At 41.8% G+C, this 23,462-nt stretch overlaps 1 protein-coding gene across 1 annotated transcript in view; it reads right to left on the reverse strand.

The window, feature by feature from the left end:
• kmt2a (lysine (K)-specific methyltransferase 2A) overlaps positions 1–22,798 on the reverse strand; it is a 23,535-nt gene extending 737 nt beyond the window's left edge. The window contains exons 1-26 of the mRNA XM_055166693.1: positions 22,524–22,798; positions 14,726–14,798; positions 11,508–14,635; positions 11,133–11,310; positions 10,816–11,044; positions 10,084–10,745; positions 9,933–10,006; positions 9,265–9,504; positions 8,967–9,113; positions 8,749–8,847; positions 8,538–8,658; positions 8,151–8,267; positions 7,695–7,879; positions 7,429–7,605; positions 7,064–7,174; positions 6,865–6,938; positions 6,415–6,629; positions 6,238–6,332; positions 6,026–6,163; positions 5,778–5,936; positions 5,580–5,691; positions 5,429–5,507; positions 4,828–4,988; positions 4,611–4,745; positions 2,067–4,509; positions 6–1,991 (exon numbers count right to left, since the gene is read on the reverse strand). Of these exons, the coding sequence (XP_055022668.1) occupies positions 6–1,991; positions 2,067–4,509; positions 4,611–4,745; positions 4,828–4,988; positions 5,429–5,507; positions 5,580–5,691; positions 5,778–5,936; positions 6,026–6,163; positions 6,238–6,332; positions 6,415–6,629; positions 6,865–6,938; positions 7,064–7,174; positions 7,429–7,605; positions 7,695–7,879; positions 8,151–8,267; positions 8,538–8,658; positions 8,749–8,847; positions 8,967–9,113; positions 9,265–9,504; positions 9,933–10,006; positions 10,084–10,745; positions 10,816–11,044; positions 11,133–11,310; positions 11,508–14,635; positions 14,726–14,798; positions 22,524–22,769 (11,384 nt within the window). The 5' untranslated portion in view covers positions 22,770–22,798. The remainder of the gene's footprint in view (positions 1–5; positions 1,992–2,066; positions 4,510–4,610; positions 4,746–4,827; positions 4,989–5,428; positions 5,508–5,579; positions 5,692–5,777; positions 5,937–6,025; positions 6,164–6,237; positions 6,333–6,414; positions 6,630–6,864; positions 6,939–7,063; positions 7,175–7,428; positions 7,606–7,694; positions 7,880–8,150; positions 8,268–8,537; positions 8,659–8,748; positions 8,848–8,966; positions 9,114–9,264; positions 9,505–9,932; positions 10,007–10,083; positions 10,746–10,815; positions 11,045–11,132; positions 11,311–11,507; positions 14,636–14,725; positions 14,799–22,523) is intronic.
• Between the last annotated feature and the right edge of the window lie 664 nt (positions 22,799–23,462).

Genomic DNA, 23,462 nt, shown 5'->3' on the forward strand with positions numbered 1-23,462 from the left:
TAGGCCCTGTGATGTCAGAAGAGCTCAGGACAGGAGTGGACAAGGAAACTGACCCTGGTCCAAGTACTCCACTAGGGGGCACTGACACAACATTTAACACAGACTGACTTGGGTTGAGACTAGACACTGTACATGGTAAAAGGTGGGTAGATGTATCATGCCCTAAAATCCCAGATGGAGTAGGAGGAAGTCTCTGCTGTAGAAGACTAGTGGGATCTAAATACATCACCCCACCAGATTTAGGCCGTTTAATTATGTTTGGAACTTTGCGTTGAGATGTTGAAAGAGTATTGAGCTCAACAAGACCAGCAGGTTGGCCTGGGATGCTGGTAATCTGTGAGGATGAGAAGTTGATAAGAGTCATGTTTGGAGGAGGTGCATCAGAACGGGCCAGAGAAGGCTGACTCCGGGATCGAGCCAGCTTTTTATTTTTTCTTGGTTGGAGGCGGGAAATTGGTCTTTTCTTCCCATGAGCAGAAGGGAGAATAGATGAAGACGTTAATGTAGAAGGACTGGAAACAATAGTAAGATTTGGGCCAAATTCATGTGGTCGACCAGCCTCTGATACTAGAATCTGGGATTGATCTTGGGGCTGCGAGGACAACCCAATAAGCAATCCTGAGGTGGTACTGGGGATTCCTGTTGGGAATCCTGTCTGTGCAGGTCCTGTGAAAGTGTGAATCTGAGAGGGATGAGCCACTGTGCTAAGAACCTTCCCTGTAGCAGGAAATATTTGCTGAGCTGGAGTTAGACTAGTGTTCAGACCTGTTGTCAATGTCATGGAACTCAGCACTGCTGAGGAGCTAGTATCCATAACTCCTGTAGCACTAATCTTTTGAGTAACTCCATTCGGCACAGTTTGGAGAACATATAGTGGCTGAAACTGTTGATTAACCACAATAAGCTTGTCAGGGCCTGTCTTAATGACTGCAGGGCTGGTGACTTGGGGAGGTCCTGCCACAGTAACTGGGCTAGGGCTTCCTGCAGCTGGGAGGTATTTCTGACCCTGCAGTGGAATAGATGGAGAACTTGGTAGGCTTGGAGTTCCAGCAGTCCGGGGAACATCAGGGTTCACAGTAGATTCTACTGCCTGGCCAATGGCAGGACTAGGAATAAACTGCTCCGGGGTCATGTGACCGTCAGTCACTTGGGTATCTCGATTTCCCAAAGTAGTAGGGTCATGTTGATTTTCTGCTCTTTTCTTGTTGCTAGTTTTACCTCCACTAATTGAGCCTGAGTCAGGGGTTAAGCTCAGCATGCTACGGTCTGAGGTGTCTGTGATAAGACTACCAGCTGTGTGGTTCTGATTGGTGCTAACAGTTGGACTGCGAGTGGTGAGGACAGAGAGGTCAGAAGGAAGTGCTAGAGGCAGGTATGGCTCCTCCACAGACATGGAGTTGTTAACATTGCTCTCTACTCCACCTCCACTCTCAGAACTGGACAGGGGCTGCGGAAAATCTTCAAAGAGAATGTCTTTGCGTCTGTTGACGTCTACTCCAACATAGCCCTCATCGAGCAGTAGTTCTGATGAGGAAGACTCTGCCTGTTGGCCCAAAGTCTGCATCGAGGGCGTGTTTAGAACAAACTCCATTATGTCGGAGGGTAAAATGTTACCACAGTCATCACTGTTGTTGTTGTCTGAGTCAGACTTAAGCAAGTCAGTACTGAGAGACAGCTGGGCATCAAGGGGATCCTGACCTTGACTTTGTGCCTGAGACTTTCCTCCAAGAGGAAGGCAGTTTTCCTTCTGGTGTTTCCTGCCCTCTCGTGTGTTTGTGCCCCCTCCACCTGCACTATTGTCAGAATCCTTGTTGGAATTGTGCGAGTCCATCTTCTCAGAGTGCCTCTCCCTGGTCCTTCTCTTGGGGGTGTTTTTATGAGGAGTGGAAGTGGCTGTGGTGCTTGTTGTGCTGGTGGTGCAAATGCTTGTGTCACTCTCTGAACCATCATCAACACCATCCAGCTGACCAATATGCTGCTGTCCCAAGGACCTGAAAAATATAACAAATTGTCATTAGTAAAAATTATTCAATAACAAAATTGAGCTCATCTATATGTATACTTACAAGCCACTTAACAGGTCCTCATCTGTGCTTGCTTGTCTTTTCTGTTGCTCCTCATCTTTGAGAAAGCGCTGGAGTTGGGAGCCTTGCCCCAGACACTGGTCTATCCCTTCTATTGATGGGAGTCCTTCTCCAGGGTTGATAATTGTTCGGGTGAAGTTGTAGTAATAGGGGTTATTGTTACTCTCATCATCGCCGCTTTCACCAGATGTAGAGGATGAACTGATATCATCTGCTCCATCCACCTGCCCTTCTGCTGACTTCTTACGACCTCCGGACCTTTTCTTGAGCATCTGTCCTGCACCCTCTTCACCTCCATAGAAGTGGAGGTCTTCCTCACCATAAGAGCGAACTCCATAAAAAGGTGTGAGACCAAAAAACATGTTAGAGCGGGCACGAGCACTGCGGCGGGGATACCGTCTCTTAGCAGATCCTGAGCCATCACTGTCATCCTCATGGTGCTTGTCTTCTAAACTCCTGTGATCATCATCATGGCCTTCAGTGTCATCCTCAGTGCCTTGAGCAAGAAGGCCTTGGGAATACCCTCTGTGCAGAGCTTCTTCTGCTGTGTGAGGGTGTGTGTCTGACTCAGACCCGTCGCTGTTAGTGGAAGGTGAGGAGAAGTGAGCTGAGCTGGCAGACCTGCAGCCTCCCTGACCAGCAGGTAAGACAGAAGAGGTAGTGACCGTGCTATGACAAGTAGAAGAAATTCCATCAATAGTGTTTGCACTATTTGGATTGGTTGGCGTAGAAGCAGATGTAGGGGGCTTAGAAGATTTCTCTCTTACAGATAGTTGGTTAGTTGTGTTGTGTTTTGTTTGAGACTTCTCTATGGCTAAGCTTGCTTGCTGCATTGGTTTTGAATGATCTGGGGTCATCTTTTTATCAGAATCTGAGAGCATCTGTCTGCTTTTTGAAGATGATCTATCTTCTTTCAAGTTTTCAATGTTTTCTCCTTGAGTTTTGTTATGAGCTTTGGTGTGATTTCGGATCATTTGTGTTTTGCTATTGCTGCTGGAGTTGTGAGTATCTACTTTTGAGCTACCAGTCATTTTAATATTATTGTTGTTTAAAGTGGAATAACTGTCACTGCTGCATGTTGTCAGACTTTTGTCTATTTGACTGCTGCTTGACTTTTTAACTTTTGCATGTTTGTCTTTTGCAGTGGGGGAGTTTGATCCTTGTTTTAAATTATCCTCATCTGCTGGTGACCTTGATGACCACAGAGGCTTCAGTGCTGCTGCTGGGATTGGGCTTTGAACATAATCATGTGATTTTTGTGAACTGCCTTTCTGAAATGGCTGAGGGGAGCCAGATTTTCCGATATGTGGGGTCTTCTGTAAAGTAGCAGGCAATACATTTCCAGAGCTACTGGTGCTCACCTTCCCTGAGTTGGACTTATCTTTCAGTTGGTTGAAGTCTGATGAGGAGAGGGATTTGTGACGAGATGAGTTTGAAGAAAGTTCATTGCTCCTGTGTTTTTCATGTCTGTCAGCGAGCTGTCCTGTGACAACAGCAGTGCCTGCAGGAGGAGAGGTCTGGCCCTGACCTGTAGGGGTCAGTCTGGAGCTCCTAATTTCACCACCAGACTTAAACTGAGATCCATGGTGACTGTCTTTCCCTGAGTCTTTATACCGTTCTGTGCTTCTGTGATTTGAGTCTCTGGGGTGAAGTCTACACTTGTCAGAGTCTCGACTTGATCGGTCTTTACCTTGGCCTGAGTCTTTCCCTGATTCCCTACTATGATGCCGATGCTTATTAGAGTCTCTTAAACCTGCATCTCTACTGAGCAATTTATTTTTTTCCACTAACTGGGATCTGGAGGATGTTTTATTTTTTTCTGTTTCTCTGTTGGTTAAGCACATGCTGGGCTGGGGTGCCTTTTCAGAGCTTTTAGTCAGTTGTCTCTCTTTTTCTGGATCTCTATAGTGGTCCCTGTTTACGGTTCGTCCCCTATCCATGTCCTTTACACTTGACTCTTTGGTCAACGATTTCTGTTGTTCAGGCTCTTTGGCTGATATTTGACCCCGGTCCTTCAGGCGGATTTCTTTAGATTTATTCCTATGTGTGTCCTTAGAGACTTGGTCTCGACTTAACACTCTCACTTTGTTTGTATCTTTATGTGACTGATCTCTTGTCTGCTGCCATCTGTTTTTGTCTGTTGGGAACAACCTGCTTTTTTCATCTTCCCTGTGAGCAGATTCTTTGCCGAGATGTTTCGACCTTTCAGGGTCTCTGGCAGGAGATGGGATTAGGGGAGGTGGGGATGTTAGGGGTCTTGATATAATCTGGGGAGAAGAAACAACCCCTCTTTGTCTGATAAGCGACTGAGGAGGGGAAAGAGAGGGAGAGCTGTGGCGTCGTGAGTCAACACTTTTAACGGTGGGATTTGGCTGTGAATGTCCTGCTGTCACAACTTCATGGCTTGGAGTTCGAGTGGTGCCCCCTGTTAATACAATGTACAACAAAAACATAAAAACAAAATCCCAAATTTACCAAAAGCTGGCATTTAATCAATTATTTTGACAATAGAATTTTGTTAAATACCTTGAGAAAGCATAGGTCTAGGGCCAGCTGGAGGGTAACTGGGGTGCCGATTTCTAGTGTAAACCCTGAGTTTAGGGGTGCTTGAAGGTGAAAGTGTGTCAGAGCGTCTTGGGGACTCAAATGGATCTGGAAAATCTTATATATATGAAAAAATATATATTTTATGACTACTTAAATTCAGATGTGTGAAATGAAGTGTGTGAAACGTTGTATTTACCTGCTATTGGAGATGGACTGTGTGCTATTGTGCGATTTTCTTCAGGAGTCATTGTGCTCTTGGGGTCACATTCTGACACTGGAGGATGGCAAACTAGGATCCTGCAGGTGTACACACAGCGCTTCCTTGCATCTATAGTACTCCAGTACACCCTTGAGCATCTAAATGAAACAAATATTCAATATTTTGAAATATAATAAAAATATTTTGAAATAAAATAAATCAAAGTAATGAAAATCTAAATGATACAGTAGTACTGTATTGAGTTACCACAGCAAGATGAATTCTTGTGATATTTATGATTTCACAAACTCACAAGAATCCATCTTGTACCGCATCTGCGGGTGGGCTTGAGCCACTAAATGACCAGTGTATAGGGCAAAATTGTGGTTTGGAAAAAGCCAAAAGTGAAGTGTCCACACAAAACAAACCATGGCGACACCAACGGATGTAAAAGATGTTAAGAATTTCAACATTCCTCCCAACCACTTTCAGCGGGAGCCAACCCCAGATTGATATTGTGTAGATCAATCAAAGATTCTACACAATATCAATCTCACTTCTGCCAGGTCAAATATAGTTTAAAAAACAAAAATCTTACTGGTATCCCACTGGAAAGAGCTTGCGTTTGCAGTCTGAGAACTCAGTCAGTTTTCCCAAACAATCAATTGTCATGGAGCCTGTAGTGAATGAAAAACACATTTAAACATTGGCTTAAATAAAACAAAATTTTTTTCAGTTGCACTTTTTACCAATTATCATATGAACATCATCAGGTTCTAGTCCCGACAGCCACTTCTTCTTTAGACTCATGCCCTCTATGTCCACCAGCACTCTGCGGGTTACCTCAAACCCTGACACAACCTAAAAAAATTAAAATAACAAAAAGAATATTGAATCACTTTATAAATCATTTGTATTTTTAATTTTGCTCAAGAATGCATTCATACATCTCCTTTAATTAAGTCCCTGTGCTTTGAACAATACACTTTCTTGTCTTCCAGGAAGATGCAGTGACATTGGCGGGCACACATAAAGTGGTAATTATTGGTGCAAGAGGTAAGACAGCAGCTAACTGTGGCCCCAGGACTTTGACACTTCTCACAGCACTAAATAATAAACAAAAACACATAAGGCTCATTAACACATCAACAAGTAATGATAAAATATATCAGTAATGTGTTTAAATGTTATTTACCATCTGCTTTCCTCGGTGAACAGCCAAATGAACATTTTTTAGGGAGCCATCATCATCCTCAAACACGTCAGCAGACCAAAGGGCACAGTTAATATGGGTCCATTCATTCTGACCAATGTAAAGCAACCTACCCCCTTCCTGGATTAAGACAAATTACAAATGTTCGTAAAGCAATCCTTGGGTAGTAATCTTACTCCAGTATTTTCACCTACATTATGGTTCTCATCACCATACTTGAGGCATAAAGCACATTGCCTGTTGTCACCAATACCAGGAGGAGAAGGGGAATCTGGGCTGTCCTCATAATCTTAAAACAAAACAAAAAAAGACATACACACATTATTTGAGGTAACTAACAATTTTCTGTTTTGTATTTTACACTTCATTACCAGATGATAGTGGAGGAGGTAGGAGAAACGTTGGGTGGACAGGAGGAGGCAATGAAGGACAATCTGGTTCACTCGGGGGCTGGGGACAAGGAGCTGGAATTATCTTCTTTGTGAAGAGGGGTTGTACTGCTCGAGAAAGTTCTTGCCTCTCCTGCCACTGGGCATAGTTATGGTCCAATGATGGAGGCAGTACTGCATTTGGGAGGAGACCACTACTGGAAGGCAGTAAAAAATACATCAAGATTTAGTATACAGTAGTATTTTTTGCAGTTTAAGGCAAAAAAAAAAAAAAAAAACTCCAAAAAAAAATAAAAAAAAAATGTTTAGGATTAAAGTAACAATTATGACAGTAAATTCAATATTTATAAAACAGCATAAAAACATATTAAGCATTCTATAATTAGACAAATTAGATGAATTACATTTTATTTAATACTACTGGAAACTCACTTAGCTGTGACTTTTTGTCTTTCCCATAACCTTGAATTTCTGATTTTGAACCACGGGAAGACACGATCCATTTGCTAAAACAGATAAGTCAGTTTAATTCAGTAATTTCTGCTCTGTAAAATACAAATATACATTATATATCATGTTGGTAACCATTCATACAATGCTAATGGTAATAAGATTCATAACTGACTCTTACCCGAATAAAAAATGCTTTGACCATACTGTTAGCTTTGCGGCTCTCAGGCAGGCCACCGTCATTGTTAATGGCTGTTTGAATGATTCTAGCAATATCATCTCCAAACTCCAGCTGTGGGAGACACAAGTGAAGATAGAATTATATTCGTGAATTGCACATATAATATTTGTCTCTATCGCCTTATGAAAGTCACGCAAATTGTGATGACACCACAACATTCTTAGAGTAGGTGCATGATAGTAAATAAATATTACTATCATATAATTTTTTCTAGAAATACAGTCAGTGAGTTCAAGTTCAACTAACAATACAGGACTGCGGATTTAAGACACTATCTAGCATATAATAATGATCAAAACACTCACCACTGACTTGTAGCATCCCAAATCCATTTTTTTCTCAACAGACTCTAGATCTTGTGGTGAGTCACTGGGCCCAGGAGGTGCCTCCATCAGAACCGGGGGATCGGGCCCCTCTGGAGAGCGGCGGGATGGCTGGCTTTCCTCTGTTTCTGGGTTTAGTTCTGGAGGTTTCACTGTCTGCTGACATAGATAAGTAGATTGTTTAATGTCAATACCAAACTGCTTTCTTTAAATGTAGTAAAAACAAATAAGACACATTTGGTACTAACCTGTCTGTAGCGCAAAAGATGCATGGACGTATGAGAGTTCAGCAAGGCATTAAGGACATGGCGAATGCAACCCTGAAGCTCCCTTTCCAATTCTGTTCGCCACTGGGTCGGGTAGCACTCTGTACATTTAGTACATGTGAAGCCAACACTCTCCGGGAGCTTGGACAGCAGCTCATACATTTCATCTGGTTGACAAATAAATAAAAAAAATAAGTAAGCATTAAATGTTCATATTAAATTAATAAAGAAACTAGTTGACAGGCATGGCACTTTGGTCACTGTCAGCCAAAAGGAGTCCATGAAAAAGATAGTGCAGGCAACAATACAACTTCAACTACTGAAGGCTGACATCATCACAGTTGATGACCATCAATATTGAATACATATAATAAACCTGATGGATGTAGTTTTAGTGCATCAATAAATCAGTTTGATAATGTGAAAAAGTCAACAAACCTGTCACTTTCTCACACTTGGCATGAACCCAGCATTTACAATGGCAACATTGCATCATCTTGCTTTCACCGTCATCATCTTCATCATAGCGCTTATCACACAGCAGGCAATGTTTCCCTGAAAAAGTTGAAACAGACGTCTAGGTCCAAAAAGGAATGCATAAAAGACACTATATATCACAGTGAGTCACATATAGTCTCGTGAATATTAGAAAATGGTAAATACATGGTTGCTTTAAATAGTTTTAATCTACCACAGTGCAGTGAAAGCACTCGTGTGTATACGCAGACAGCAGGTAAGACAGTCTTACCCAATGACACAGTGATATAAGGATGGACACAAATGCCACACACCATATTGGACAAAGGCACTGGACATTACGCTAACCTTTAACACAGAGTTTGGCACAGTCATGACACATTGAAAAGTCATGTGACCATTGGGCATTCCATGATTTTCCAGGCTTAGTGGCCCCACAACTTTTACAGCGCACACATTTGCTGCAAACCTAAAAAAAGACAACATTTTAATTAAACGGCAAAAATAAATCTATTTACAAGAGAAAAATTGTGAAAAAAAATTGTGACAGAAAACCCACCCAGACTTTTTTCTTTTTGGTGAGTCTGGTAGGGTGGTTAGTACCCAGGCACTCCGGGTGATAGCTGTTACGGCACTTGTCACACTCAAGTAGTGGCTGCTGCAAAGCCAATCAAAACAAACATACTTAAACTAACCAAAAACAAGATTATACAATTACATGTTTAAACATACTACATTCACGAACTATGTTCATCTGTTGTATCAAATAATGCTTACTTTTGTTTTCTGGTGTTGGCGCCCACAAGCCTGACAAAATCGACACCTTCGGCAACACCAATTTTCAAACTGTTCTTGCAGAGGGCGCTCAGACTCCCCCAGACAAAAAAGATGGAATGGCTCACAGCACACCTGGCAGTAAACAAACTAGAACACAAAGACATAACATATATTATAAGAAGTACATTATTTGTTCATAGATTGCCATTCCTAAAATTAAGTAATTAAATTTAAAAAAATCTAAATCTATTGTGTTAATGAAAACCATGTGCTACTTCAACATTAATGTATTATATACCTCCACATTCCCACTGCTTGCACATAAGAAGCAGAGAGCTCTGGGTGTGACCGGCACAGAGGTGAGTAGGCTGAGACCACCTGCCTCCCACACCTTGTCTACATCATGGTCCCTCTTAAAATCCACTCTGATGCGATGCACTCCGTCGCAGGGGGGTGCTCTGAACTTTGTTGGGCCCCTAGTCGAGGGAGTGCTCAACCAGTTTAAATTACTGCTGCTGGGTGGTTTAGAGGTCAGTGCCTTTGTATAAAACAAAAAAAAAACATGATTTACTTACTATTACTTTAACAAAAATAACATTTGAATAACTCCTTCCATTATTGAAATATGAGCAAACAAAAAACAACATTTATATCCTTAACAGCAACTTGTGAAATATGTTTACTTTGATGTTTCTGAAACTTTATTATAATCCACCTGTGTTGATTTCCATTAATCATAATTTGGAGAGGTAAGAGTACATGATGGGAAATCTGAGACCATAAAAGTCTGGACAAAATACAACAGACCACTCCCAGTAGTGATAGCTAAATGTTTATTGGGTAATCACTGTGGGACTTCAGAAATAAGTAATTTAGTCCAATGTTATGCTACATCATAATATATTTTAAGAAATTAAAGGGATTTGAATACTATCTGAATGTGGTGCATAAGGCCTAGTACATTACCTTGTCTTTTGGCCTCTGTTTTGGAGATGGAGGGACAGACCGTGAAGTTGATCTTTTTGATAGCTTTAAATCTGCTAAATAAGAGCACATTTTTTCCTATTATTTTCAATCCAAGAATAAAGACGTGCAAAAAAATGTATGCATGCAGTACCTGGATCTGGTGTAACTGAGCTGTGTTGACTTGAAGACTGCTGCTTTCTCCTGGGCTCACTTGATTGGAGTTTGGGAGGTTCCTTTTTTGACATTGTCTGATTATTAGTTGGACAGTGCTGCTGTTGGGTTTGTTGGTGAGCTGATGTTGTTTTAGCTGGAGAGTTCTGTGCTGAAGATGATGATGAGGATGAGGATGATGACGATGATGAGGAGGAGGAAGAGGAGGATGATGAAGTAGAAGAAGAGGAGGATGAAGACGTTTCCACTGACTGTTGAGCTTTGTGTCCTTTCTTACTGGGCAGACTGGATGCATTGGTCACTTCTGGGACCGGAGACAGATCTTGAGTTTGTACAGGGGGTTCCGAAGTGTCAACATGTGGAGGGGATGTTGTCAGGGGAGATGATTGTTCTGATGGCTGGTCTCTAAATTTGTCCTCTGAGAGCTTTAAAGGAGATGTTGCACTCTTTTTACCCAAAGGCTCCTCCTTTGCTGGTGAAGGAGTAGGTTTCATAGTAGAGTCTATATTAGGCCCTTTAACCGGATTTACAGAATCCTTCTTCTCTGACACCTTGTTCTTTCGCTTATCCTTTTTGCCTTTCCCTTGCTTCTGAAGAAACATCTTTGAGGGCATCCATTGTAGATTCTGACACTTCCTCATCCTGCAAAAAATATATTTTGTTAATTTTTTGTAATATAACACAAAGTATATGTAATAAACATTTAACTCACTTGCAGCACTGCTTTTTGATATTTCTTCCTCCAAATTTTGGCTTGTCAAGACAGTTAGTACATTCACCACAGTCTTCAGGTACCTGACAGCCTGAGCATTGGCCACAGCGCCGGGAGCGCCGTCCTTTTTTAGGGGGAGCTTCTTGAACAGGCTTGTGTCGTGTTTCCCGTGGCTTTATTGGAGGAGATTGTGGCTCTGCCTCTTCAGAGCCCGCTACAGATGACTTGTCTATATAATGATACAAAAAATGTAAATGAGTTTGGGTATAAAATTACAAGTGAGCTTAAATACATGTTGTATGTATGTAGCATTTTACCATCATTTCCCATGGATGATAAAATTTTTTCTCTCTCCTCCCAGGGCAAGGCACTGAGTGTGGGCATGTCATCAGGAAACACTGCCCTATTGCGGCCTAGGGCCACAGCTGCACGACGACACACATGTTTGATGCGTGGACCACGGACTGAGGTTTCTGATGAATCACTTTCTTGCCCCTGTTCAAGAATAAACAAATGACAAAGACAGAGGATAAACTGCATAAGTAATTCATTGGGTCAATAAACAGAGGAAAAACAGTAAAAACTAGACAATTACCTACAGTACCTTGAATAGTTTTGATTCACTTTAAATACAGTGTTTAATTATCAACGGGTTTATACAGATAATACAAGAAAGAAGGGACAAAACGTACCATTAGCTTAGTTGGCTCAGCAGGTTTCATCTTACTCTTTTCTATCTTGAAAAGCTGAGCTTTAGCCTTCTTTAGCAGTCCGACTACACGCTTGTCAGTAACAGGTTGCTTCTCTGCTTGAGCCAGAACTGAGGAGACTGGTAGTTGTCTGTTTGCTTGGCCGGAAAGACTTGCCGTTTGTGGGCTGGAACCATTTTGTTTGTCTTTCTCTTCAATTTCAACCTCTACCGCTCTTTCAGAAGGTCGTCCTTTTTTAGAAAAACGGCCTTTACCAACAGCTGACTGCAAATTGGATTGGACCATGCGGCTTTCTGAAGAAACAGAATCAGAACCTGTATCCACAGTTGCTGACTTTTTGCGTCCAAGAGTCTTTTTTGAAGAGAGGGCTTCAGACTCTTTTCCATCAACACTGAAGTGACTGGAGGGTGTACTTGGTGAACCATCCCGTGATGAAACTTTGCCTCTTTTTTCCAAATCCTTCCGGTTCTCCCTCTTATTCTCTTTTTCTTTGTCTCTGGTTTTGTCTATATCTTTTTCTTTATGACTAGAGTCTTGTGGTGCTGACAAGCTTCTCTCTTTACCCTTTCCCACTCCTCTGCCTTGGTCCTGTGCAGTGGTTGGGAAAAGTGGAAAGAGTGGGGAAGAAGCTGATGCTGCAGTGGACAGCGGTGTGGTTCCAGCAGCTCCTCTTCTGCTGTCAGGTGTTGCCTGTGCACCAAGACCCAGGGTCATTGTGGAGAAGGTGCTGAAGGAAGTTAAGGCACTTGCGGTATGTGGACTGGCAGAGACCCCTGGTATAGAACTGGGATTATTACTAGAAACAGAGCCTGATAACAGAGACTTCTCTGAGTTTTTACCCCTTGATGTTTGTCCCCCAATTTGGCTGCTCCGTCTGGTCATTGAATGGGAAGGAGACCGCAAATGACCACGAAGCGCTCCAGATACCGGTCGCCTTTTGCGCTTGGAAGTTCGACTTGAACTTGTGGATGATTGCTGAGGAGACAACGAGCCAGGACTGCTTCCAGAAGATGATTGCAAAGTCACAGACTCAAAAATGCGAGAGTGGGCCTCACTAGGAGTAAAGCGAGGAGCACGTAGCAATGGAGTACGCTTCTGAAGTGGTGCATCAAAACGGGAAGAGGAAGATTGTTGGGTGTGCAAATGAGGTTGGAGAGGACCAAAAAGAGCTTTTGTTCCTCCCCCACTGCTTGGTACTGGGAATGTGACTGGTGTAACTCCACCTGTCCCACTTTGTGGTATTAGCCCTACGTCTTCTGGGGTTAAAGGTGGAGGACGGAAGTTGTCAAAGATGGGCTTGCGTATAAGACCCTCCTTGGCATACTTTGCTGATGAGAAGTACTGTTGCTCAGGGTGTGACAGTGACGTCCAACGGAAAGTTGGTTCACGTAAAATGGATCGACTGCGCTTGTCAGCCAATCCAGAAAGTACGGATGGCCCAGAGCAAAATGGAGGCATGGAGTGAGAGATCCAAGGTGACTGTGCATGGTGTTCACTGATAGCAGTTGTGTTGGAGACTGAAGGAGGTGGCTGTGGAGGGCTGAGAAGTGGTGGGGGTGGAGGTGAAGAGGAGGATGAGGCTGTAGATGAAGCTTGCTGGGTATTCACATGGGCTGTGGAGGAGAGCAGCACACCTGTTGGAGGACTAATGATGGGCTTTTTGGGCACTGTTGTAAGGATTTCTCTGACCCTCTGGTTCTGACTTCCCCGTCCCACCTCTTGACTTCTATGTCCACGTCGATTCCTCTCAACCAGCATATGCTCTGGCTCAGGTTCAGAGGGAGGAGAGACAGGCCTGGAGCTGTGCATCTCATTGGTTTCTCTCTCTTCTTGTAAAGAAAGGGAGTTATCCTCAGGCTCTGATAAAGCCTGTGTGCCCTCTGAGCCTTGAGACTCACAGGTAGAGTCCTCCAGACTTGGGCTGCTGGACCGTGAGGACTCTGCAGATGAGAGCTGAGAAGAATGCTGGGACACTGCACTTGAACCACAGGATGCCGTACTGCTAAATCTCCCATTAGTAGCATCATTTGGGTCATTGTTAACACTTTTTGATTCTGATGGGATTGTGGCAATTGGGGTAGGGGCTGGAGGTGGAGGAAGGGCTTCTGTTGGAGCAGTGACCCCAGTGCTGCTGACAGCTGTTGTGGAAGAGACTGGTACGGGTGAAGCAGAGGATGACACAACTGGGGGAGGTTGTGAGCACGTGGACACAGTACTAGTTGTTTCTAAACGTGGCATCTTCATTTGTGGTGTTCCAAAACTACCCTCATCTTCAATGAAGCGTTTTGGAGTTTTGATAATGCGAAGGGAAACTGTACTAACTACAGGCATAATAAACTGCCTGATGTTCTTCAACTGTGTCTTTCTGATTCCAGCTTCAATGGCACTTGCCCCACTTCCACCATTAGCTTCTTTTTCTAAACGCTTCTGGGCTCCTTTTTTAGCTCGTTGAAGGAGCTGTTTAGCAATTGTTGCATCTGTGCGTTTTGAAGAGGGAACTATCCTGACTGGCTTTCTATGTCGAGGGCTTTTTCTAAGACCAGCAGTTTTGCTGGGTGTGGAAGGTGATGGTGAAACTGGAGCATTGGAAGAGTCTTGGTTATCAGCACCATCTTCATTCCTTAGAGCAGAGTTACCACGCTTAGTGGCAGCAGCTGCTTCAGCTTTGAGCCGCTCAGCTGAAGGCGGTCGGCCACGCCTACGTCGGGGTACACCTGACAAAGTCTTGAGCCGTGACTTAAGAGGTGAGAGTTTTGTGGTCCTCAGTCTCTTTAAGCTGCTAGCCTTGGAAAGCTTGGCATCAGTGTGGTGAGACTTGTCCTTCTTTTCATCTTCCTCTTCTGTATCCAGCTCAATCCCTGTATGTTTGTCATCTGGTGCACTTGTACCCCAAGATTTCTTATTATTTGAAGGAGGGCGACCTCTTCTCTTTTCCCCTGCACCAGGTGGCCTCCCTGGCAGTCTCTTTATCCTTTCAGCCGGCTTTTCAAGAGCCTCAGGTTGAGCTTGTGTGGGTGAAGATAGTGAAGAAGGGGAGGGCGAAGAAGGCTTCTGGGCGGACAGGACTCGTGGGGGGCGACCTCTGGGTTTCCTCTCTTGTGTGGGAGTGTCTGTTTGCAATACAGTTTGAAAACATAAAATTATTATATATAAAATATGATTGATTATTATTATTTTACTTAAAAAAATGAACTCACTACCTGATGAAGCTGTTGAAGGACTGTGTATTCTTTTCTGTTCTGTAATGGATCCAAATCCTCCAAACACCTCATCCTAGTGGGAAGAAAATATTAAATGCCAATTAAAAGCCCCCCAAAAATCAACATAAAATTACTATTATCCAGTTCAAATGCAAAACATGACACATCTTGAAAATGTTTTTGACTTGCAAAAAGTTGCTTTCGGTTTTCCATACCCACAAGATACACACAATTATTTACATTATTATTGTTGCTTTTTCCCACCCACTATTCTTACTGGTCAGCGGCAGCCTCCTTTATGCTTTAAGTGAGTGACAGGTGAATATAACCAATCAAGTATGAACTCTCTCCATGAATCATGATCAAATCTAAATCTTAATCTCAGCTGTAAACAAAGGTATTATTTATCTAGTTTGATGACAAATGTATGCCCGAACCTTTTTTGTACCAAATCATGCAAGCAACTTTGACGTCTGAATTGAGTTTATAATTTAATTAGAGAACTAAGTGTATATGTAAAGATATTAAATGAGCACATTCCTGTGTGCACCTATTATTTGTAATCACTATCTCACTATCAGTATATGTTTAAGAGGAGAGATGAGTATGCCATTTTGTCATGTTTATATATAGCAGCGTGTGGGGATGCAGTTAAGTTCCCATTGGCCCACTTTGTAGAGCAGCTGCAATCCAAGTTCTGACTAGTATTTAAGCACATCACAACAAAAAAAATGAAATGTCTCCAATTCAGGGTTTTTTGAATAATCAATTATCTAGCCATTTTTGTGTTAAAAAATGTACATACCGACTTTACTAGCGCACTGCTCTTAGAGTTATAATGGAACTGAAGGGGGCAGGATTCCAACAAATGATTGACTCAGTCTGACTTCAGAACAAATTTGCTATTAAATATTTGAACTTAAGAATTACTAAAGATTACATCTTACTGTTTAGGGATGAGGTTAAGAGGCAGAAATAAAATGTGGGGGAGGGGTGCAAAGGCACGGAAAGGGGGAGGTGGAGTGGTAGAAGCAGCATCATGACCACATGAAGACCTTGGCACTACCTTTATGCAAAGATGATGCTAGTTAATACTCTCCAAAATCTTTTTTGATCCTAAATTTACCATACCTCAAAACAGCTCTTATTTTCAGTTTCATACCATGTCACTAAAGGTAATTCTGTGACCAATTTAGCTAAGCCATTTCCTGCGTACTGACCACTGTCTAATTTTTTTTCCACTTTTTATAGCTTATCACCAATATTACAATCTCATATCAAGCAAGTGTAGATTATACAATGATAAGCAGAAACATAAAACAATAATCATTCTTCAGTCATTGTAACAGTTGAACATTTAAATGTCCAGAGAGTTTCAGACGCACAATGAAGGTCACCTTCCCATGACAAATATTTCCTCCACAGTGTCAATCCAGTAGGTATGGCTAGCCAACTCAGACTTGAGCCATCTTCCTCATAGCTATATTCAAAAATATTGGTCTTCTTCTGTACTAATCAACTGAAAGCTAAGAATATAGTGTACAAGGGACAGTATGTTGCAATAATTTTTGTTAGAAATACATGTATAAAGTAGAGCCCGACCGATATATCGGCTAGCCGATATTATTGGCCGATACGGGCACATGAAGACATATCGGCTATCGGCCGATATGCTTGCTGATATGGGCCGATATTTCACATGGGCATGTTATACCTCCTTATAAAGCTCAGACTTTCTACATTATGTTCATTTAATCAAATTTCCATACAGATAAATGTCCTAATATGTGGCTCCGCATCAGTATTTATCTGCGGTGTAATTTGTCTGTGTCTGAGTCCGTACTGTCCCTGAACACACCCCCAGAGTCACGTCACTTCACTCACGTGCTATTGTTTCCACCCGCAGCGGTGCGCAACACTGAGATTATATTCTTTTTACGGACAATCGGTTTGATTCTGGATTAAAAGGACTTTTATTAGTGCAGACTTGTGATGTGAGGAGGAGCCTGTGAGAGCGGTGAGTGTTGGAAATACATCGACTTTGAAGCTAGTTTTGGCTATTTGTTATTAGCGATTAGCTGCTACATAAACAGGCTGTCTTCTATTGGGCTATTGCAAAGTGACTATATTGGCTGTATATTTGCTACCGGACCAGCATTGATATGTAAATGAGCTGTGAATAGACGTGTGAATGATCCACATTTATGCATATAATTAATTACCGTGGCGCGCACGTTTTTACGGCTAAAGGCTAATAGCGGTAGTTTCTGTACTAGCTAGGAGTTATGGGTCGGTCGCGATCGAAGCGGCTCTTAGAGCCGGCTCTTTGAAGCGAACCATGGGAGCATGTTTCTCTTTTTCTCACTTTTTCTCTTCAAGCCGCTTGTAGACCCGTAATTTGACAGCAGCAGCGGCTGAAAACGAAACTTTCAGAAATCTGCGTGTGCATAGGATAAAAAAAAGTGCATATTTGGCTGCAGTTCAGCATAAAATGAATAAACCAGGACTAATCTTGGGCTCCAGTGAGGGAGAGACCGAGTCCCGACACTCAGTCCTGGTTCAGTTCTGGTTTAGTCCTGTTTTACACATGGTTTAAATCTGTTTTAGTCCTGGTTTAGTCCTTTTTCAGTCCTGGTTCAGTTTTGGTTTAGTCCTGCTTGCAACAAAACAATCTCAAGAGTCTCTTGGGAGCCGAAAGAACCAGCTGCTTTAGAGAGCCGAGCCAAAAGAGCCGGTTCTCCAAAAAAAAAAAAACTGGAATACCCATCACTAGTAGCTAGAATGTGATGCAAAAATGCCATTAGGCCAATCTGCTGTATGTAAATATGAAGTAAAGAGTCAGAATAACAATAAATGTTGCCTAAATAAACCCAATTTAGAATCCACTAGAGCCAAACCTAAGTTTTTTTAAACAATTCAAGATTTACTGTGAATTTTTACATCACTAAATATATCGGCAGCTCCAACTCCCATGATATCAGTTTCATATCGGTCACAACAAAATCCATATCGGCCGGGCTCCTGTATAAAGTTCCCAAAATATTTGTGAGTAGTGCCAGAAGATATGGGTGTGATTTGCGTTGACAGTATCACCCCCAACACATCTGTTGACTTCACATGTCTGTGTTTTTTTTATACAAGGAGTAATAAAAAATGAATACTGATCTTCTAGTTAATTTAATTAATTCTCTCTAGAGAAAAAGACTTTGATAGTTATATATTATACCATTCCAGATCTTTGGTGGAAAGCATTTGCCTCCCCTTTCTTCGACATCTACTGTTTTGACAGGACATCAGACAAGTTTACAGTTTTGAAATAAGTTAACTTTTACACGTTTTTGCTGGCATGCACTACTTATTGATTCTAAAACTGCACTGTGTTAACCCCCTCCTTCTGATCTAAATTACTATTCTGTGAAATGGAGAGATCAAGTCCTGATTGTCAAATGTCCCTTTCAAGTATTCAAAGTTTATTTTCTTTATGTTGTACAATTGTAGACTGTATGGTTTTAATCACATTCTTGATGTTGAAACAGGTTTTGCTGCTGATCTTAAATAAAATATTTTAACTTTGAAATGTGGCGTGTTATGAATGGGCAAAACTTCAAGACACCTATAACAGGAAGCTATAACCCAGAAAGAGAAAGTTACTAATGTCACTCACTACAAATGAGTTTTTTTCATCTCAAAGTGAATTAAATAGATTTTTTAAATTAAAAAATTTTTTTTTTTTTACATGAAAAGATACCAAAAAGTACCAATCCAGTAACCATTCTATAGGTGAATGTAAACTCAAATTGATGGTAATTAGAGAGTAGTGTTACTAAAATACTGTTCTGTGATCATTAGTGCCTCTGGAGTTTCAGTGACAGTGCTATTCATTATGAAAGCGTTTTACACTGCATGAGGGACAGTCCCAGAGAGCTCTGAGCAGATGAGAAACAAGACTATATGCAGGTCAGAAACATACAATCCATTAAACGGCTAGAAGCAGTGCCAGATGGCAGTCTAATAAAAGTTAAAAAAAAAAAATATATATATATATATATATATATATATATACACATTTGGTATTGTTTGTAGATGCAATACAACAATTAATACAAAATAAAAATAATCGTAGTCATATTTTTGGAATTATAATTGTAATAGTAAGGTCTTTGCACACTCTAAAGCACATGCCAAAAATCTTTGAGAGTAGAATATTTATAAAAGTGCAATATTGGTGAAAGTCTCTCTTTAGAAGCCTTCAGTCACAATTTTCATCTTTTATTTGCTTAAAATGCATTTTAAAAGTCCTAATTTACAATAGAAGTAGCTGACTAGTCAATTGCAGGCCCACAGGAGGAGATGCATCTCTCTACTGTAAATCACTTAGGAAATAAACAACTGCAATAACGGATGCTCATTATTCGAAAAGCTATACTATACTTACTATACTATAGAGTCAAGTATACTACCACTAGGGCAATATAGGAAAAGATTTTGTCCATTTGACTGAATTGAAATTTTCTTTTGCTATGGATCCTACCTGAACAACTGAGGGATTACACAAACATCTTTCTGTGAACGATAGGGCAACATATTGTGTATAGATAGCCCACATCCAAAACCTTAGGTACAGGTGATGGGCATTTGCTGACTCTGAACTTCTGAATTGTTCTAAACTTGTTGGATTTGAAACTGTGTTTTATCATAAAGGGAATGTCAACTTTACTCCTTGGAAAGCATGCAGAGGCCAGTTTGAGTCGTCTCGGCTAGTGGCCCCACCCTCACTGAATCACCCCAGTAGAAAAGCGGCTTTTGTAACCCCAGGCAGCTACTAACAAAAGGTGGACAGTTGTTTTTTCAAGTGTCCTAACACAATTTGTAACTTTTGACACTCTATGTTTGGACTGTGTGCTGTGCGTGTGGGGAAACATACTGATGGGCATAACAAGCGCACTGTCCTGCTCATACCCTGCCTCTAAAGGTAATACTTAACTGTAAAATTGGTTCTTTCTGAAAATAAAATAAAGACAATTACATGATGCCAAGCACAATGTGCAATGGTATACTACTATATTGGGGTAAATTTTCTAATCAAATGGACTCTTGCTAAAGGTGAAATCCTTCTACTTCCTGTGACAGAATAAAGCCATGGACGGGAGGGTCTGTGACTAATTCCACTCTACGTTGTCCCATCGGGAGGAGGGGAGTCGTTCTACACCCTTTGATATCCCTGCCTGCACTCTTTCAGCCGCCCCCACTTTGTGAGAGGCTAGTATAAAAGCAGACACAAAGCTTCCTGCTTCTATCCACAGGCTGTCTCAGGAATGGTTGAGCGGGTGGGAGGGCGTGTGATGGACCAATACAGGGGGGTACAATTTAAATAGTCCAAACACCTGCTGGATTAAAGCCATTTCAGTTTAAACATTGTTTAACACTGAGGCAAAACGGCATTTGGGTTTACATCAGCAGCAGCTGCTGATAGTCGAGTGGGCAAATTGGAAAAAAAAAAAAAAAAAAAAAGAGTACGGCAAGTATTAAAATTACAGAAGAAAAGCCTAAAGTCGCAAACTGGTACTTGAAGAATGAGAAAGTGAAATGGTAAAATTGTCTAATATTAAATCTAAATAGATTGCTGGATTATCAGGCCAAAATATCTACATCAAGAAAATGAATTATCAACTCAGTAGCACAATAGCTAACAAATGGCTTCATTTGGACAGCAACAACCGACAAGCCCCCCTTTGAGTCACACCAATAGGTTCCTTAATCCATTCCAAAGTGGCAGCTGTCACAAGAAAAGTTGGTCTGCCTCTCAGACGGTTTGTGTGTGTCTGATGGGGTTTCTTTGCCGAAAACGAGGGAGGGGTGGCAAGTGTACGGCTGGCGCTGTGTTCAAGTTTATCCTGTGCGCTCAGCAGGCTGCACTGAGCCTGAACAATTCTGCCCCATTCTGGCCAAGCAGACACAGCACTGCTTCTCAATGAAATCACCCTACTGTGTCCACAAACTCTATAGGCTTGAAAGTCTACTGGGATTCAGTGGGCCATTCACTATCATAAACAGCCCAAATACAACTGCTGCTACTTCAGGACTAGAAAAACTACTGAAGCTTTGCACAAAGCACCAACACAAGATTAAAAAGTTCTAAAGAGCTTGGAAAATTTCTTCTAACTGTATAAACTGTATATTAAAATATTAGCCCAGGTAAAACATAATTAATATATCTTCAAATACTTCTTTAGCCTATTAAATTATCTACTGTATCTACTCAATGTACATGTTTGAACATGCATGTTTCAGAAGATGGAGGTAAATATCCCTGCAAACGGTGAACTCCCACTGCAATGAGCGCATGGTGCGTTCATCATGAGGGAAGATGGTCGTTTGCTGAGGCGAACACACCCCCACATCACACGGTCCTCGAGAAGGGGCTCGTTGTTATTGTAGCCAACCCTGCATGCGCACTGTCACTTCAGCATGTACTTAGCTCCGTTCAAACTGCGCAATTCTGTCAGAACCTCAATCAAAACTCTTTTCGTAGTTATCTTTAGCATTTACCAAACGCACTAGCTAAAAGCATTTGGATTTCAGTGTGTCAATCATAGAGCCTCTCGTTAGGTACTACACTCGGTCTGGGTAGAGAAGGGGAAAACATGTCCACCTCCCATTTTCCTATGCATCAGCAGTAGCCCCAATGGCTAGCGTGGCGTAGTAGTGCGTAGCATTGTAACTGTTAGCTAACCTGAAACAGCAATGGAGATAATGTACTCATGTGCAGGAGCTCTTACGGCTAGAGTAAGATGCGATGCTGAACTGTGTTGCAGCAATTTGTGAGTCAAGGGTAAACATGCAAACCAGACCAAACCATACTAGCCACCTGAGCACTGATTTCAAGAGAAAAATATTGCCGTTAGTTCTCGCTGAGATGTGAGGACAGCTAGCCACAAAGCTAACGGGTCAGCTATGTTGGCGCACGTTCACTAATAAAATATGACTTACAATTGTAAACAGTACGTAATTCAATTGTTACTTTGTTACAGAGATAGTAAATGTGTATTTCTTTTAAATAACTGTACCAATAATCAAATATAACGGAGGATGTACCAATTCTCAGAGACAGGCGCTAAGTTCACGCTAGCTTGTTAGTAACCACAACTACACAGCCCCTTCAAGATAAGTAGCAGTAGTTAGTCTTGTTATTAAAAACCTATAAGCTCCTGTGTAATAACACATGTATTGTCTCTGGACATATTTTTAGATAGTAATAAATGTGTTTAACGTTAATGCCAGAATGACTAACTTTACCCATTGCTAACTTGCTCAAACGTAGGTTACGTTATGTTATGTCAAGTGACTTAACGGAATTGCTGTAACAATTTGGCTACATTGCTGATACTGCTTAAATGAAATAAATGGTCTGCATGTATTGTAGTAGCCTATACTGCATTTTAACACCCACTTATTGTTTTGACTTGGCCAACAATGTGGTGTTAGCCTGGACCATTCATCCAGACGCTGAGTGTACTATTAGCCTGTCATAACGCCACAGTGGTGCACGCAAACTTTGTATAAGGACTAAGGTAGGCTACATGGTTTACACTGTGACAAATTATGTTAAAATTCATATTGTCGATGCCACGGCCACACACAGAACTCATCTTCGTGGGGAAGTTTATTTTTTCAGAAGCCTCACAATTTTGAGGGAGATGAAATGTGACCAAGTACGCTGCTCCATGAAGTTAACCCTGGTTTGAGAAACCACACATCACAATACAACAGGACTCGTAAGGTCCCATCTTTTGCTCACCTCTCCACTGCTAGAGTCACTCGATTCTCCCAAAACATCCCGAAATTTCTGCAGATTGCTTCTGATAACCGAGGAGACTTGTAGTGCAGCGTCAAAGCCAGGTCCGAGCCCCGCTGCGTTTTGATGGGCTCCCGAAACACTCTGCAGAGAGGCAGTAACTCTGATCCGGCCCGCTTTCCTCCCGGTACCGGAGTTGCTGCTCCCCCCGGGCCGAGCGGGGAACCGCCACCGACAGCTGTGCGCCATTTTACACTCTGCCTGTCTGCCCTGCGATCAGAGATACCTCGGTGGGCGGAACCCTAACCCAGCACTCCACATAAACAACCCCGACCGCAGCGCTGCGCTCTCACTGGCCGTACTGCGTAATGCAGGTTGCGGGGCGGAACATAGAAACCCCGACCGACAATTTTCTCCGCGTCTCGTTAGTCGCTCTCAGGTTCTGGACTCTTTGCCCGGGAATCCATCCCCAATTTGATTCGAGTTATTAAGATGGTTCTTACAGCAAAAAGTGCCTGCTTTGAAAACATAAAAATAAGTAAAGTCATATTTGTAAGTTTAAGCCTGTTCATATTAGCGTTCAAAATCATGTTATCCTATCTAGACATTAATTTGTGTTCATGATTATTCTTAAATTTGCACTATGAGTATAGGCTAACCTTTCAAGACACGGTCGCCGTCTATCTTCATAGGTGTTGTTCTTTGCCTATTCCACAGTATGGCATTAAGCTTTTTTAACAACACCAAGAAGATCTGTGAAGAGGTGAACATTCAGCAACAATTCGTTTCAGTACACCTGTAACTAAACAGATACAAGAGCAATGTAATGATATACTAGAAAACGCGTCAGAAGCGATTAATAACTCCATGGAGACTGGTATCTAACCAGAAAAGTTACATAGTGAATCTTTAATATTTGTATTGCCAGGTTTCGCTCACGTG

This window comes from Boleophthalmus pectinirostris, unplaced genomic scaffold (assembly GCF_026225935.1).
Source record: "Boleophthalmus pectinirostris isolate CB_2022bp ecotype Guang Dong unplaced genomic scaffold, ASM2622593v1 HiC_scaffold_9, whole genome shotgun sequence".
In the NCBI taxonomy this organism is placed as follows: domain Eukaryota; kingdom Metazoa; phylum Chordata; class Actinopteri; order Gobiiformes; family Gobiidae; genus Boleophthalmus; species Boleophthalmus pectinirostris.